General features: G+C 47.5%; 1 protein-coding gene across 1 annotated transcript in view; it reads right to left on the bottom strand.

Annotated features, from left to right (window-relative positions):
* LOC149358352 (E3 ubiquitin-protein ligase SHPRH) overlaps positions 1-17,149 on the bottom strand; it is a 50,809-nt gene that overhangs the window by 32,110 nt on the left and 1,550 nt on the right. The window contains exons 3-9 of the mRNA XM_089570406.1: positions 15,588-15,825; positions 13,608-13,899; positions 12,705-12,843; positions 11,190-11,441; positions 8,420-8,654; positions 6,481-6,684; positions 3,888-4,051 (exon numbers count right to left, since the gene is read on the bottom strand). Coding sequence (XP_089426532.1) covers positions 3,888-4,051; positions 6,481-6,684; positions 8,420-8,654; positions 11,190-11,441; positions 12,705-12,843; positions 13,608-13,899; positions 15,588-15,825 — 1,524 coding nt within the window. The remainder of the gene's footprint in view (positions 1-3,887; positions 4,052-6,480; positions 6,685-8,419; positions 8,655-11,189; positions 11,442-12,704; positions 12,844-13,607; positions 13,900-15,587; positions 15,826-17,149) is intronic.

Consider the following 17,149-nt stretch of genomic DNA (forward strand, 5'->3'; position numbering starts at 1 on the left):
CCTCTCCCATGTTGTTTTCATCATTCTGTGTCTCTCATTATTAGCTGTGCTTAAAAGTTTAGTATCAATCTTTACCAACAAGCCCAGCTGCAAGTCCTGCGCAATTACGCTTCCAGCATCTGCAAAATTTAGGCACATTTCCTGCACCGTTCTTTGTGAAAGGCAGAAAATGAAAGCTTGCTAGTAAGTACAGAAATGAATGCCTGTAGTTTGAAACAACAGTCAGCATGGTTAACGGAAAGGCATGCCTTTCCGTTACTGTTATACAGCGTTCCAGTCACATGCGCTGGACTGGTTCTTCTTTCCCGTCCCATCTGTTAGCACTGTTGAGTCGTTTCTATCAACATGCACTGACCTGCCTGACTGAGCCCCCTTCTTGAAGTGTTCCAGTCAAGACAACCAGCTCAAGATAACCCGTGTAGAGACATATAAATGAATTTCAGAAACTATACTGATTTCTAACAAAGCATTTACATGGCGAAAAGTTGAGTTGGCTACACCACTTGAAAATCATGGATTAAAAAGCGCAGACATGGCAAGGCAAAGATACAGATGTTAAATGCATCTCTGCATGAAAGATGTTGATTTCTTATGCAAACCAAACCATGGCTGTGACGAAATCCAAGCTTTGAGCAAGAGGCAGCACATAATAAGAAGCATCCCGAAGTGTCACCATAGTGAGGAAATCCTGGTGTGGTAGCCTGGGGCACAAGCCTCCCCACAGATCATCACTTCATGCTTTGCTTCAAAGTGGAAGTTTCAGTTAAAGATTGTGGGGTTTGAAAGGGGGAGATAAACACGTTCTCCCCGTTTAAGCACGGCTGACACAGTTCAAAGCCGCGCGGACCCCACCCCGTGGTCGCGTACGCTACTGAGCGCACGCTGACCACGGCGGGCCTTGCTCTGCGGGAACAAAGGAACGACACACTGGCTGACACAAACAAGGCATTTATTGCTATAACAACAATAACGCCAGCTAGCAACAAAATACACTGAGGAATCTAGGAAGTCCGACTCACCAGCACGGCTACGAGCGAACGTCCGCCCACGGTAGGGCAAAGGGATAAACTCCGAGGCCCGACGGAACGAGCTGAGGGGAAGAAGTTTCCACACGAGGACGCCCGCGGCCAAAAGCGGAGCTTTGCGCGTGAACGTCCACACGCTATCCTGTCCCGGGGAGAAGAGACCTTGCCTTTCCCCCGCGCGCGAGCGGCAAAACACGCCATCCGTGGCGCTGCTGTCGCTGCGACGCGAGCGCCCTCCCCTGTTAGCTAGAGTAACCTAACTAAAGGGAGTGCTTTTCGGGGGCAGCTAACAACAGTGGGGTGCAGTGCGGGAAAGTGAACGCAGGGGACGAAGGCGTCCCCACATCCCGCCAACCTTAAATAGACCCACGCGCCTGCAAGTTACATGCTATGGAGGAGTCTCCTGGTCTTCATGCACTTGAGGCAGGTCGTGCAGCGGAGGTCACGCCGACAGAGTGCACGCAGTCTTCCGCGGTATTCCGAAGGCGGCGTGAAGGTCTCCGCTGGGACGACTCGCATGGCCCGCGGACTAAGTGCCCGCAGGCCCGCGAAGAGGAGGGCCGGTTGACCACCGCAGGCCAAGATTCCGCAGTAGTCGCCAGGGCAACAGCAGCCAGAGGTGGCTGCTGTCTGGTCTCGCCACAGCTGCCCCGGATGGATGCGGCGAACAGGATACAGGCCGCTCCGTCGCAGCAGGCGGCAGCGAGACAATGTGCACAGGACAGCAAGCCGCAGTGGCTCCGCTGGATCTGAAAGATTGCCAAAACACACTCCGCATGCCTTTAACGTAGGTCACGGGAGGGGAAACGGCGTACACAAAGGCCTGGTGGCTCAATGCTCAACTCGCTAGCAAAACGTGTCGGGCGGCTGTGCAACGCAAAGTTCGAGTGAACAAAGCAAGCCCTTTCTTGAGTTGAACGAGAATGCTCGGTTCATGCGAGGTTAAAAAAAAACAGGCGGCCAGCAAAGTGCGCCCCCTCTCAACACCACGGTCCGGTGGTTGTGTCACTTTTGACAAGGTGCAGGCAGCTATGAATAGCCTTAGGCCTCACTACCACTGTGAAGGTCGACGACCCCCAACAAAAGAAAGACCCGAAACGGGTTTCGTGCGCGCAGCCGCGAGGAGACATCAGCGTTGTGGGGTGGTCCTCCCCGCTCACTGCACGAAGCAGCTGCTGAGTGATCGGCGCCCACCGTATCGGACGGTGTCGGAACGCCCGGTGCCGAGCTGCAATACCAGCGAGCTCGTTACGGCACCCGTGGCCCCAGGCCACCCGGCTCCCAGAGCCGCGACTCCCAGAGTCGAAAAAGAGACAGCGAGAAAATATATACAGAAAACTCGGACCACCCACGCGGCTTCCGTACTCACTCGCTTCGGGCTCGGCAACTCCGCGGGCGCTAGGCCTCGCGCTCCCTCGATGCGGACCAAGTGGTTCTTGAAGAAACTCCAGGAAGAAAACTTCACAAAAAAAACATGCTGAGCATGTCGAAAAGTTCAAACATGCTGCAGCGCAATACACCTCGCACTCAAGAAAGCATGCCGCAGGTCCTAGCGATCAAAATTCACTCTAGGCCTAGCACTTGTCAAGTCCGGACAAAGAGCGTTCCTCGAACCAAACAGACTGTCGTCCAATGTTCCAAGAGCAGGCCCCACGTTGGGCGCCAGATGTGGGGTTTGAAATGGGGGAGATATATCCGTTCTCCCCGCTTAAGCGCGGCTGACACAGTTCAAAGCCGCGCGGACCCCACCCCGTGGTCGCGTACGCTACTGAGCGCACGCTGACCACGGCGGGCCTTGCTCTGCGGGAACAAAGGAACGACACACTGGCTGACACAAACAAGGCATTTATTGCTATAACAACAATAACGCCAGCTAGCAACAAAATACACTGAGGAATCTAGGAAGTCCGACTCACCAGCACGGCTACGAGCGAACGTCCGCCCACGGTAGGGCAAAGGGATAAACTCCGAGGCCCGACGGAACGAGCTGAGGGGAAGAAGTTTCCACACGAGGACCCCCGCGGCCAAGAGCGGAGCTTTGCGCGTGAACGTCCACACGCTATCCTGTCCCGGGGAGAAGAGACCTCGCCTTTCCCCCGCGCGCGAGCGGCAAAACACGCCATCCGTGGCGCTGCTGTCGCTGCGACGCGAGCGCCCTCCCCTGTTAGCTAGAGTAACCTAACTAAAGGGAGTGCTTTTCGGGGGCAGCTAACAACAGTGGGGTGCAGTGCGGGAAAGTGAACGCAGGGGACGAAGGCGTCCCCACAAGATAACTTGAAAAGCTTACTCAGCAAAAACAATTAAATGTTTCTGCAACAAGCCGAAGAAAAGCTAGTTCAAGGCATTTCTGTACAGAAAAGCAAGTTCAATGCATTTCTGTACAGAAAACACGTTTTGGAACATGGAGGAAGGTCTGAAATGATATTATGAAGATCAACAGGACAATTAAATTAGCAAGATAAGCAAACATTCAGCACATAAAAATGCGCATTTCTGTAGGTGTAGAAATGGTGCACGTTGGTAAGTGAGGGGGCAAGCGCATTTTCCCTGCCACCTGCAACGTTAAAACACGAAGGCTTGGGTGACAACCATAGCATCGCCAACACGGTTATGCGCCATCTCCCGCACTGCTACAGCACCTCCTCTCAGAGCTCACCCTGGTGTGGTCCGCACCCAAACACACCCTCCTAGTGACACATCTGGAAATACCATTCGATTCTGTTCGAAAGAGAAAAGAACTCCAAGAACACTGCACATCTCGCGCTGCCCAGCACAACCAGCGTTTTCCCTCAGAGGAAACGGTAGAAAGCAGAGGTCACCGTACTCACGCTCTAGAAAGCTCTTGGAAAATGTGCCGCTCACCTGATCGAGGACGTTTCTCTTCATGGTCCTCTTGAAGCACCTCGACAGCACGCTCACCAGTGGCTCCGTGTCTCCACAACAGTAGGGCAGAAGAAGGCACTCGTTCCACCACAACTTGACATCATAAGGTTCCTCGCCAAGAAATAAGAGCAGTCCGTACAGATCTGCGTGGCAGAGAAAACAAAAAAAAAAATGTATTCAGAGTTTTTAGACCAATGGCACAATACGGGCCCACTAAGGCTAGAAAGCTCTCTTTGCCAACATACGTCCATTTTGTAAAAACTCCCAACTACAACAGATCATCGTAGATCTGTAGCAAACTTCACAAGTGCAGTTCAGAGTTCTCCAAAAACACTGACAGGGTACAAATGTGATACAGCAGTAGTGAGTTTAGACTGGCACATTTAAAATGGCTCAACTTAAAGTGAATACTGCATTTGCTCAAATATAAGCCGATGATTATTACAAAAAATTTGAAGGTTGCTTAATTACCATTACCTGTTAACAATGCGATAGCATTATGTCCTTTATCTGAGCTCATTAACACCAGCAATAACCCATTTTGGCATGGCACCTACGACTGCGCAAAAAGTTTTCAAACTGTATTTCGAAGTGCTTAAAGATGTTCCCGTGAAGTCAGTGACGCCAGCTATATTTGAAATGCCTGCTGGACAGAATGACAGGGCCATTTCAAGCCTAGACACAAGGATCATTTCGTTTTTCGAAAACAAGAAATAAAGATGGGCGTCACGAAGTTCTACGGTGCGCCTAGGAAGTGCTGCATGGTGCTAGAACTCTTTTTTTCTCCTACGCAGTAGAATGTTTTACTAAAGGATATTTCAGCTTCAAATGATAATGAAAATGATCAAATGGACACAAATGTGTTTTGTGAGGAATAGGGCTAAAATTCCATGAGTGTGGAAGCATGAGGCGTGTGTAAATTTCTTAAATTTTTGAGCCCGTCTTGTTATTTTTGTGAATAGGGGTTTCGAAGTACATTGCCGCGAATCTTTGTAAAGTTTGTTTGTTCATTCCTGAAAGCTGCTGGCGCTCCGCTTCATCACTTTGTGATGCAAGAAGTGACCAGATTTATCTCGACTGATCTACGTTATTCCAGAATGTTCTAGTAACTTTGCACGCTTCCTCTCAAACGTTCAATATCAGCTTTAAATTCAGCACAGCTGAGAGCGGTGAGCATTCGGTTTGACGACCACTGAGCATGCTTGTTGCTATGCCGCCGCCAACTCAATCAGTTCTTTACAGGCTCAAAGAGTTTTGTTTATAAGCCATTTTCGCGGTCTTCCTGCTCCCCAGATTGCAGTCACCACTGCATGACAATACACAGAAAAATTTTCAGATTTTTTTTTTTTTTAGATTCTAGAACATGATGTGTTTCTGGAAGGGGTAACTGAATTTGGTTCAAATCTCCCACCATTCCATGTGATTTGCTGCATGCTTGTCAGATGGCACTTCTATGCGATTTTTTTTTTGCCACGAAACCAGCCCCACGTTCAAAATTGGGCTAGCACATGAAAGTACCCACGCGCTCTTGTTTTTGGACTAAAATGCGCACAGGTGGAAGTCGATGAAGACGAAAGCACAGTGCGAGAGGCTGGCAGTTTAAAACATGGAGTGTTGGGTTATGACGTTGGCGTAGTGGTTTAATGTAGCGGCCAGCGAAGCTGACGGGTTCACACTGCCACAGGTTTAAATCCCTCTCAAGACACTTTTCCATTTACTATTTTTCTGTCTATTGCGGTCTCATGACGTCACACACCCCATCGACTAATCAGAAAGTTTCGTGAAAAATACCGAACGTGGAGCATTTTCTCTGATGCGGCCTTTGATGCTATCACATCAAATTCACTCGCTGGCCAGAATCTCTGCAAATGTGATTAAAAAATCTTTTATCGATTATTGTGCGGTGCCTGGTTTCACGCCTTTTCGAAATGTTCAAACTGAGATCACCTCATGAATAGATTTTTTTGGCAAAAATATTTTAGGCTCCGATAGCACACATTGCGATAAGTTTCCATGAATTTTTTGAACAAATCAGAAATGGTCGAGCGCAAGGTCTGGGACGTTTGGCGTAGAATGACCCATATGCAACCAGCTCCGATATGAAAGCAAATGCCACTGGCAGTACTTAGAGTGGCTACTTTTCAGCGTTCGTACTTGAGAGCACATGTGAATAATCTTGAAGAAAAATTCCAGAGGCATCGTAGTACTTCAAGAACGGTTGTGAGGGCTACAAAAATATACACAGCCTACCCAGCATCATTCAAGCTCAGTGCAGTGGGGCGTACGCAAGCAGTAAAGTCGAACCAAGTAGTGTAGATAGAATTTGACATCCATGAAGGAGGTGCACAGATGTGGGCTGCTTTCCAGAAAGATGTGAAGAAAATCTGGGCTATTTCTCTGAAATACCAGACGTTCGTGCTTGCGGACTATACATCGAGTGCAGACTATCTAAGCAAGAACTTTTCATTTTGGGCCAAAATTTGCCCCTACAGGCTGTGGTCTGCAAAAGACCACAGCTCTGTCTGTAGATCCTTAACGCACTTCCCCCTGGAATGACGACTGGCCTTCTCACCATGCAGGCTCCGCTGGATGGGGGTCCCAGTGACGCACCAGCGGTTGACGGCTGTGAGCTTGAGGGCCATCTGGGCTGCTTGGGTGTTCGTGGCCTCAACCATCTGGGCCTCATCCAGGCAGAGGCGCCACCAGTGCAGAGCAGTCAGGGGACACGGCGCAGGCAGGAACTTGCGTGGATTGCGTAAACAACGGGTGTCTGCGCCTAGGAGAAGAAGCCTTGCCTGTTTTACAGTGATAACTGTTAAAAACGCCGGATCCATGACGGTGGCAAAGATGTCCACAAAGCAAGAGGGGTAGTGGGTGATGTGAGGAGAGAGGAAAGTGGGAAGAGTAGAAGAGGAGCGGTAGGGGCAGTAGGAGAGAGTTTAGGAGGCAGAGCAAGAGCGGAGTTAGGGTTGGGAAGGATGAAGTGCCAGGGCACAACACAAGAGAGCACTGCGCTAGCACTGTGGTGTGGAAAGGAGAAAAAGGTGCAATAGACAGCACACCGTAACATCCATTGCTAAGTCCTTGCATTACACAGCTAGCACAGCATAAACGTCCGTCAGTTTTTTACCTGCATCAAGGTCTCTAAGAAAGACAGTGTACAAGTGCGAATTCCACTCTCTGCTGCCAACATCCAGAGTTTTCAGTGACAGAACCAGTTTGCAAAATCCCAGCTCAAAACCACTACTCTTGTAGCCAGCCAGGGTCTAGCAGGAAGAAGCACCGCCTGTTCATTCTGGCACAGAAGATTAGCAGCAGCTTGTAACTTTAGCACAGCCCCAAGGAGTTGAGTTTGCCACCACAAGTGGCACTACAATCTGCAGGCTTCAAATTTTTTTTAATAATTACCAGGCAAGATATTCACATATACAGTCAAGCCCACTTATAACAATATTCAAGTGCCATGGAAATACCATTGTTGTATCCAATAATTGTTATAACAGGGTTGTGCCGTAAAAAAGAAAAGATGACAAAATTCACCGCATTTATTGACAGTAAATACCCGGAGGGGTTTGATTGTTCTAATGCCTGTAAAAGCTCGTTAATTCGAACTTCAGGGGACCGGAACAATGTTACTGATGACCAAAGCACCGCCATCACTGTGCCACCGGGAGCTTCGAGCACCTCCATGTCACAGGAATCAAGCCGGCTTTCCGGAAGTGATTCTTATGGGAAATTCAAGAAGCATGCAGAACTAAGGGTGTGGTGACAGCTGAGAAGAGAAAAACCGCGCTGGCTGCATGCACGCGCGCTGCACCGACTGATTAGGGGTACGCATGGCGTGCGTAGCCAATGCAGCAATGCAGCAGCTCTCCTGACGCGATGACGCCTGCCTCTTTTGCTTTCGTGGCGTTGCTGCGCCAGCTTAGTCCATTGGTCGGCCCCACACATGCACGCTTTTGTGTTGTAAGCATGCTTTTGCTGGTGTGGTTGTAGCATTTTTCTTTTTCTGTAATGGTTGACACTCAATTACCAGATTTAATTGTTATAACCAATAATATGCCTTGACAGCATTGCTATAAGCAGTTTATTTTACCATAGAACACATGGCAAAGCTGATGGTGCCATGACCGACCATTGTTATATCAGATATATTGTTATAACCAGTATTGTTATAAGTGGACTTGACTGTATATGAAGTCTTAGCAAATTTTCCAAAGAGTACAATGAAAGATGTCTGGGCTGAAAATGACAGAGACAGAAATGACTCAGAGCCACTTATGAGCAGCATGCAACAAACAGAATGTTGACTGCCCTTACACATTTTGTTGCACTCTCTACAGCGTTAACTCTTGACATGCAGCACATTAGAGTACTTTTATAGAAAGGAAGACACTTCACTCAGGTGAAGGAGATGAGCTGAATATGCACTTTGCTACACTATCCAAACACCCATGCCACACACTATTCCTCACCCAAATCAGCAAACCGCATACTCAGCAGAAACTTACTGCTGGAGTGAGGCAAGTCAGTAAAGAGGGCCTCCTTCCTGAGCACATCGTAGGTGGTCAATACAACATCATATTTGGCAAACGTCAACGGGGAGACAAAGCCATCGCTCTGCACGCCCTTGTACTCCATGATGTGCAGCACGTCATCCCTCTGGTGTCGTTCGATCTCCTCTAGCCACTGGAAGCTGATGCTTGACGGAGACACAATCAGGGTTGTCTTCACTTTCATCTTCTCCTGGGGAGAGAATGAGGACGAGAACCGTAGAGTGGCAATGAACACCTCAGCTCGCCATGGAGAGTAAAGGTCGGCGGAAGCCAAAGTGATGAAGCTGCACTTAGAAGGGCATGGGAACTAGAATTGATGGTACAGCGTGCAAGTTGCAAATTATCCACACGGGAAGATAGGAACGAAGGCAGAGCAGTTACGTGATGCAAGTCCCATCAGTCCCAAAAATGCTACTGCATTTATTTATTTATTTATTTATACATACTGCAGCGCAATTATATGTGCTATGGCATTCAGTAAGACGAAAGGCTTGCTATGTACAGAAATACAACCAACAGCTACTACAGCCGAGCCCGGATATATCGAACCTGGATATTTCGAATTATCCACAATATCAAACACACAGATTACCCCATTCAGAATCCTGTGTAAAAGTATAGGACAGTCAAGCAGTATATCGAGCTCCAACCTCGCCAGTCGCTCGACGTGTCTAACTGTGTGCCACGCCATTGCAAGTGGCGCCTTTCCTAATGGCAATCTTCGCTCCCTTTCCACGCGTGGAGACAGGTTGGGTGTGCGCGGCCTTGGACACTGCTGGTAGCGGTAGTGCTGTAAAACTGCTTAAGGGTGGCCCTTGGTCTCCTCTATTCGCTGTCATGTGGTGAAGCCAGCCTGCTAAATCCTACCAACAGCCCTCGCCTGGCGTGCTTCGTTCTCTTCGCTGCCGAAGACATTGCCAAACCAACTGTAGCTTAATTTTAATGAGCAATTATCCTATTTACAGTGGACCCATAGCAGGATTAGACGTCTTCGGCAGTGGTTACTCCCAAGAACCACCCATTGCGGCTTTTATGCAAGGCAGGTTAGGCCTAACAACGCTTAGCGAGAGGTGCGCTGCCAGCATGGCAGCAGGCGGGATGTTGATGCATGAAGCGCGTCCACAGTATGTGTTTAATGCATTCTTGCTCCTATGTTAGAAATAATCTTATCTACTGCTGTATTCTTATGTATCAAATTATTAATATATCGAACCACTGCGCAATCCCCTTAGAGTTTGATATATCCGGGTTGGACTGTATGTTTTTAGCTCGTGCAAATACAGTTCTTGTAAACATACAACAACATTGACCAAACAAACTGGCTATGTTTACACTACGCTACTAAGACCCAAAGCTCAGAGAGAGCAAGCGTAAAAGTTTGCTGTTTTCTTTTCCAGCTTTGCCTTTTTCACAACTTCCTTAATTCCTCCCTTCACGGTACGGTCTAGGTGACTACCCTCTGCAAGACTGCTCCCGTGCCTTTCCTAATAGGTACTATAACTATTACACAGACACATACAGTCCATCCAAGCGGTATTTCTACTAATTATTTGATGGTCTCAGGACCACCTGTCCCACCTAGTGGTGATGAAGGTCTACTGAGGCGCAGGCTTTATGCATGAGGTGGTCTTAACAGGAGCTCTGCAAGGTCAGCAAGGCCCCATAACAAGCTCTGGCTGTACAAACTGCACTTATTTGCACCACACTGCTAGTGCAGCAAGCAGTGCCCAAATATGCATATAACCACATGGTCACACACGCAAGCCTCTTTGCACTGTTGATGAAAGAACAGATTTAGGTTATCCTTCATTATATCTTTCGTTCAAAATATTTCTTCCCTTCTGCAGATTAGCCTTCAAGCCTAAAGGATGAATGAAGTGGACAGAGCATTTTTTGAGCACACAAACAATCCTAAGTAAGCAGCGAAGATGTCACCTCGGTCAACCTAATAAGGTCGACTGTGCCGCACTGGCGGCACAATGCGGACAGCACCACAGTACACGCAGCACCACAGCCTGCTATAACCTCCCAGTTCTCCCAGGACTCATCAGACGATTTCACAATGGCACGCAATCCCTGGCCTACCGCCAGGACAGCATCCACTACAATACCCCCAGTTCTGCCAAGCTGTGAGCCAGTCATGCCAGCGCTACCGCTTCAGCGCCTTATTCTAGTCATGCAGGGTTAAGTGACCAAATATGTATAAAATCTGCACTATCTTTGATGGTCACCCGGTAATTATTTATACTGGTTGCAACATACCGGGGAAGTGGGTATGCTTTTCTTATTGGAGAAAGCCCCGTACAAAGCTACCAGTACAAAAGTACCCTCAGGTATGGTCAAAGCAATCAAGCTCTTGAACCAACACAACTATCTATAAACTTTCGAAATCTATTCCAGTCAAAGCAACCATGGCATTGACTACTGCAGAGCCTCGGTGGTTACGACATTCAGCTGCCCAGCCTGAGGACGCAGGATCAAGTCCCCACTTTGACGGCTGCATTTCATTGAAGACGAAGCAAAAAAAGACACCAGTGTGCTGTGTAGTATTGGTGCACACAGAACTCCACGTGATCAAAATTACCTCTCCACTACAGTGCCTCTTTCACTCTTCCCTCTCAATTCCCTCTTACAAACATCCCTTTTCTCTCAGTGTGGTTGGGGTGTCCCCTGCACCTTTCCTATCCTCATAGCCAATTTATTCAGCCGGAGCTTCCTCGCCCACCTTTGCAGGGTCCACCCAACAGTGTGGGCAGAGGTACTTTGCGCCTGGGTCCAGGCCACCACTTGCGGTGCACTCCAGGTGGTAGTAAGCACGGCAACAGGGGCAGCGCACCACCTCCTCAATCGCTGTGCCCAGTGCCAGGCGACCACACAGACAGTGCACCCGAGTGCCCTGTGGGAGGTCGGCCAAGTCTTCCGTCATGGGGTCATCCCCATCAGACAACTCGTACTCCTCTGTGTCACTTGCCTCGGCCTGTACCCATGAAAGTGAGAGAAAAGGACACAATGCCACTGGTGCTCAATGGTTCTTTACATGCACATTTCTGCCGTTTCCGCAGTGGGGAGCACGCCTTAACTTTCAGGTGCACAGGTTGCACTGATTTCTCCAACTGCTGCCCCTGTCAAAACTTACCATACACTGCATTTAAATAAGCCTATCTCTGATTAATTGCAATAGATGGTGAAAAAAAAAAAATTGGAGAGGACACTTAAGCGCCTCCTTAAGGGTATGACACTATAGCATTAATGGATAAATTTCCAAATATACGCAGTGTCGAAACAGCATCGTGCTAGAGAGAGCATGGTAGGGAGGAGAGCGGTACAACAGCTGCAGCATGGTGGGGAGATGCAATACTGAGCGGCAGCACCTTGTTGTGGCCATGCACCGCAACCTAGAAGAGGACATAGGAGGCATGGGGAGTGGAAGCACGAAGCCAGAAGCTGGAGACACTCGGTGAGCACTCCGAGAATAAATCAGTCTTTTTGGCGGAAAGATACAAAGTGGGAGACAGGCCACAGTACCGTTTCACTACGTCACACCAGCTAGACCAAAGTGCCACCTCAGTCTTGTTGGATTAGCATTGCAGCTTGGTTGCGCCTCCCTGATCCTTCGCAAAACTGCATTTGGAGCATAGCGAATACCTACTGTTTGGTTCTACTACTATGCAACATAGTGTAAATGTTTGTCAGTTTTTCTTTTTCAGATATAGCTTCACCATTCATTAATGATAACAAAAAATAAGCCTAGCTTAAACATCAATAGCCCTGAATGTAGCTACAAGTTAAAAGGAAATAATATTGCTAAGACTGAGTGCACAGGATCTAGAAACACTGCGAGGCATCTCTTGTCACCATTTATGGTTGCAAGATGAACTCTTGGCTCGCTCGGGCAAAAACCACAAACACAAAATGTAAACTAAATAGCCACCACGGTCCCAAGTATGTGGCCGCCATGACCAATACCCGCTAACGTATCAATCACCCAGAAATGAGTAACGAGGGCATCCATTATTCATCCTTCAGTGCTTGACGTAAGGTTGACGGTGGTTACACACTGCTAGCTAGCGCTCGTAACAGTGGCTCTGCAACAGCAAACTGCATGCCTTGACACGGACGCACTATTCCTAACAAACTTCTCCCAGCCTTAGCTAGTGAATACCACAGCCAATGACATCCTGAAAGCAATGATGCAGAGTCAGATTTTCCGAGTTGAGCCCATGACGAACTTCACACGCACCGATGCCAGATCGAAACTGGGCATGGGGTGGTGAAGGACGCAGGCCAGAAGCTCCACTGTCTTGCCAAGTCCCATTTCATCAGCCAGGATGCCGCCAGGTCTGGCCGTGAGCACAAAGTCCATTTTCTCCCCTACAAAGCTGCAACATTGGAGTAGACCACTCTAAGCGGTACCACTAGCACTTCACCATATGAGCACAAGTTAAAGAAACACTGAGGACAAACTAAAGTTGGCCTGTATCGATTGATTACCATGCTCTAATGACAAAGAGGCCGTTTTCATCTTTTGTCATGTTTTAGCAGTTCAGTCTCCATACATCACAGGAAGGGTGACAGCGATTTCAAATGGTTGCAGCAAGTCATAAGCCAGCTTTTGAATTCTCTGCTCTACATGGAAGCAGAAGAGTCAGCTTGAATGTTCACGAAAACGACCTATCAACTGGGCAACTCTACGCTCACCACATTTAACAACAACTGAAGAACCTTGAAGGCTTCTAGATATGCCTCATCATTTGACCAACTCAGCAGTGGCGCTTCACAAACGTGAAGTCTAAAACTATGCAAAGTTTCTGTTTCACTACGGCTGAATTTATTTCATAGCCCACTGTACATGATGCACAGCATAATCACATCCATCTGGAGCAATGCATAGCAGTTGTCCCTTCCCAAAAACTACAAAAATTTGCAGCCACAAGTTCTGCACACATGAGACTTGGGGGAGCAGAATTTTATATTTCCGCAATAAAGACTACGACTTCATCATGTAAGCAGAAACAAGATCTCTACGTTTTGCCACAACACACAAAAACGACAAAAATGAACGCCTCTCTTGCTTCCGCCAGATAAAATGTATTTGTCACCAACAAGGCAAAAAAAAAACACAAAAGGGAAAAGCCGCACTTACAAGCCTCCGTATTTGTTGTAGCAGAGCACATTCCCATGCTTGTCAACTAGCTGAGTGTAGAAAAAATTGTCAACAGTAACCTCAGACTGTGGCTGCAGCTCTCTCCTCAACATCCATTTCACGACCTCTTGCTGGTATGGACGTAATGTCGGACTCAACATTGGATGCTGCACGTCTGCCCCACACAGCACGTCGTCTTCGCCTGTGGTTGCTAGCGAGGATTGTGCAGCAGCGACCCTCATGTAGAGAAGGTCAAAATCCTGCCTTTGAAATTGGTGCGTCTCGAGTTGCCCTGTTGAAGCAACAAATAAACTTTGAGACCAGTTAGAGTGGGAAGCTGGGCCAGTAGATCATTATTATCATATGCTGCATGTTACCACCGCAAGAAGAGTGGAGCTAAACACAGGCATGCACAAACCTAAGACCACTGCACTCAAACTAAGAATTTGTGCAGAAATATGACACAGAAATGAACAGTTAAGGTAGAGTTCACGGAGAAACCAATCAAGGAAAATTTCAGTCAATGTCTAGCGTTTTTTTTCAGCGCGCCTCATTTTGGTCTCATCTTTGTGTTAAATATGGTCCAATGAATGCTGACAACTATTCTGTGTTTGACAATCTTGATGACTTGATTTCAATGGCACAAGGGAAGCTTGGCCAAAGAGTGTTATCACTAACACTCTTGGTTCGCATAAGGTGCGGTCAAATACCAGTTTTCCCATATACTTCATCCCAAAGGAGCCAAGCGCCAGGCCAGGGGAAACCCTGTACCCGCTGGAAAACCAGCAGCATGGGTGTCAAACCCCCCAACCTCCCGCAGAGAAGGCAGATGCTCAAACCACTCTACTTCATCTCACAAGTCGTTTGCAGCACTGTAGATGCTATAGAGACCTGCACTTATCAGAAAGGTGTGCGCTGCATTAATGCGTTCCTCCCAGCCCGTCATCTCGCAATTGGCGGCATCATCCCTGGGAAGTAAACAGCACCAGTATTCAGCCGTACTGTGCGATGTCAGTGCACGTTAAGGAACCCGAACCCCAGGGGGTCGAAATTTCCAGAGGCCTCCACTACGGCGTCCCTCATAGCCTGAGTCGCTTTGGGACGTTAAACTCCAATAAACCAAACCAGTACTCAGCCGCCACACCCATAAGACTTAGCCGACTCGGCAGACACCACATTTGTGAACGGCACTGCAACACTTTGCGGCAGTGCTATGTTCGTGCGGACTTTCTCTGCTAATTTAACCAGTGACTGAAATGACCCTGTGTTTAAGAAAAAAATTTAGAACTACCTTTCTAATTACTGTAATAATTGTTTGAAAAATAGTTCAGCACTGTTTAAACATCTGAGGGACTATTAATAAGTTATCATTAAAAGCCTAACCGGGAAAAACGTGACATCAGCCATAAAATTTGTCCATTGGCTTTAGTGAAGTGGTGTCATTTCTGGTAAAGGCATCAACAGCTTCTAATGTTATCACATTGCCAATTCCATGTCCCTGTACATTTTCTTGCTATATTCCTGCAGCCCTGATTGGACAAAGAGAGTTATCTACAGTGCTTCAGACAACTTGTGACATGGAGTATAGGCCCCCATAGTGTTATCATTCATGCCTCATATGACCGAAGCACAAAGCACTGCAAATTGCAGGGTCTGGTTTCTACTAGTACAACTGCTGCCCCATGCACAGCCAGCATTGCATTTTGCGTCTTGAACCTTTGACTTAAACCTCAATGCCAAGATTAAATTTTTGGTACAAGTGAATCCTCTTTGTGCCTACTTGTCATTTAATTTCATTAATTTGGCATATATGTGGCTGCAGTTCTTTGCTAAAAGACCCAATGTGCTCAAGCACCCAAGAAACAACCCAAGGAATCTAAAGGTGCCATAGAACCCAGTTTGACAACCCCTGCAATAGAGTGCACTACATTAACATCACCAGCACATCTTCCGTATGAACTAGCATGACATTTGCCTTACTTGCAGTGTGAGTGATGCCGAGGAAATGATGAACAAGAGTTTGCATTTCACAGTCTGCATACTTCCGTGGTGAGTCACTGGGGTGGGAAAGGTGGTAAACACTTGATGGTGAAAGCACCACATCTAACACAATGTGTGTGTCTACCACTTCAGCCAAGATAAGCCAGGCACATCTCCTGTATGACAGAATAAGCCGTAGCTCCTCGGCAATGGGTATTGTTCCACTCAGTAACAGCCACTGAAAAGAACGACAAAAGACATCAACAACAAGTTGCAATGCAGACAGGTCTGCCATAATTCAGCCAGATAATCACTCTTACAGTTCATGCCGACACCAAGTTCAGTTCTGCATTTCTGCATGTATAACAACGTCCATGGTCTTAGGAATGACAGAAGTGGAGAAAACATGCCTCAGTGTATCTTGAATAATTTCTTGCAGTACTTTTTATCCTCAATAATTATGGTATAAGTTTCAGTAGGCTGCAACATAATATAAGGGTACACAAAACAGCCGCACATAACATTTTCTCACAGAACGCCAACTCTTTTGCTGTTTCATCATTTGCTGCAAACTACAGAAACGCAATGAGTCGCGTGGACTCGCAGTGAACGATAAGGAGACAAATCAGTCACTGTCTTGTAAGTGTACAAGACTTGTGACAGTTTAGTGCATCCTCTACTGATAGGACAAGCTACTGAAACCAAAACGAAAAATTTTCACGAGACACACTCCGATGATAAATTATTTAGAGTATGATGTCATATGTTTTCCAGTTCTGTCGTTCCCAAAGCCACGTGCACTGTTATTAACAAAAAAAAGAGTACCTTAAAACTTGGCACCCCTACTCCCTTAAAGCGTGCAAATTCCAAAATTTGACATGGCTTGTCAGGTGAATGAACTGATTAAGACAGCAATGCATGAACTGAAACCGTGACATCGACACATATTATGATAAGGGAGTAATTACTCATTGACATCCACCCAAGCGCAGCCATACGGCTAAAGAGGAAAGCTATACAGTTTTTTCAGAAACTTCGTAGTTAAAGAAAATTCGTCCTGGTCCGGGGTTCGAACCAGGAACCACCGCTTCGCCAGAGCAGTCGCTCTACCAACTGAGCTAACCGGGACGGCAAGCTTATGGTAGGGCGAGAGCGAATTGATCAATAACTCGAAGTGGGAACACTGTTGGTCAAATGTTTAGGGGAATCCCCAAAGGTGGAGTAGATTTGTGATAAGGGAGTAATTACTCATTGACATCCACCCGAGCACAGCCATACGGCTACAAATTCGCTCTCGGCCTACCATAAGCATGCCGTCCCGGTTAGCTCAATTGGTAGAGCGACTGCTCCGGTGAAGCGGTGGTTCCGGGTTCGGACCCTGGACCAGGACGAAGTTTTCTTTAACTGCGAAGTTTCTGAGAAAGCTGTATAGCTTTCCTTTGTAGCCGTATGGCTGCGCTCGGGTGGATGTCAATGAGTAATTACTCCCTTATCACAAATCTACTCCACCTTGGGGGATTCCCCTAAACATTTGACCGACACATATTATATGATGCACAAGG

The sequence above is a fragment of the Amblyomma mixtum genome, chromosome 2 (genome assembly GCF_055824585.1).
Source record: "Amblyomma mixtum isolate Tamu chromosome 2, ASM5582458v1, whole genome shotgun sequence".
NCBI classification, from domain to species: Eukaryota; Metazoa; Arthropoda; class Arachnida; order Ixodida; family Ixodidae; genus Amblyomma; species Amblyomma mixtum.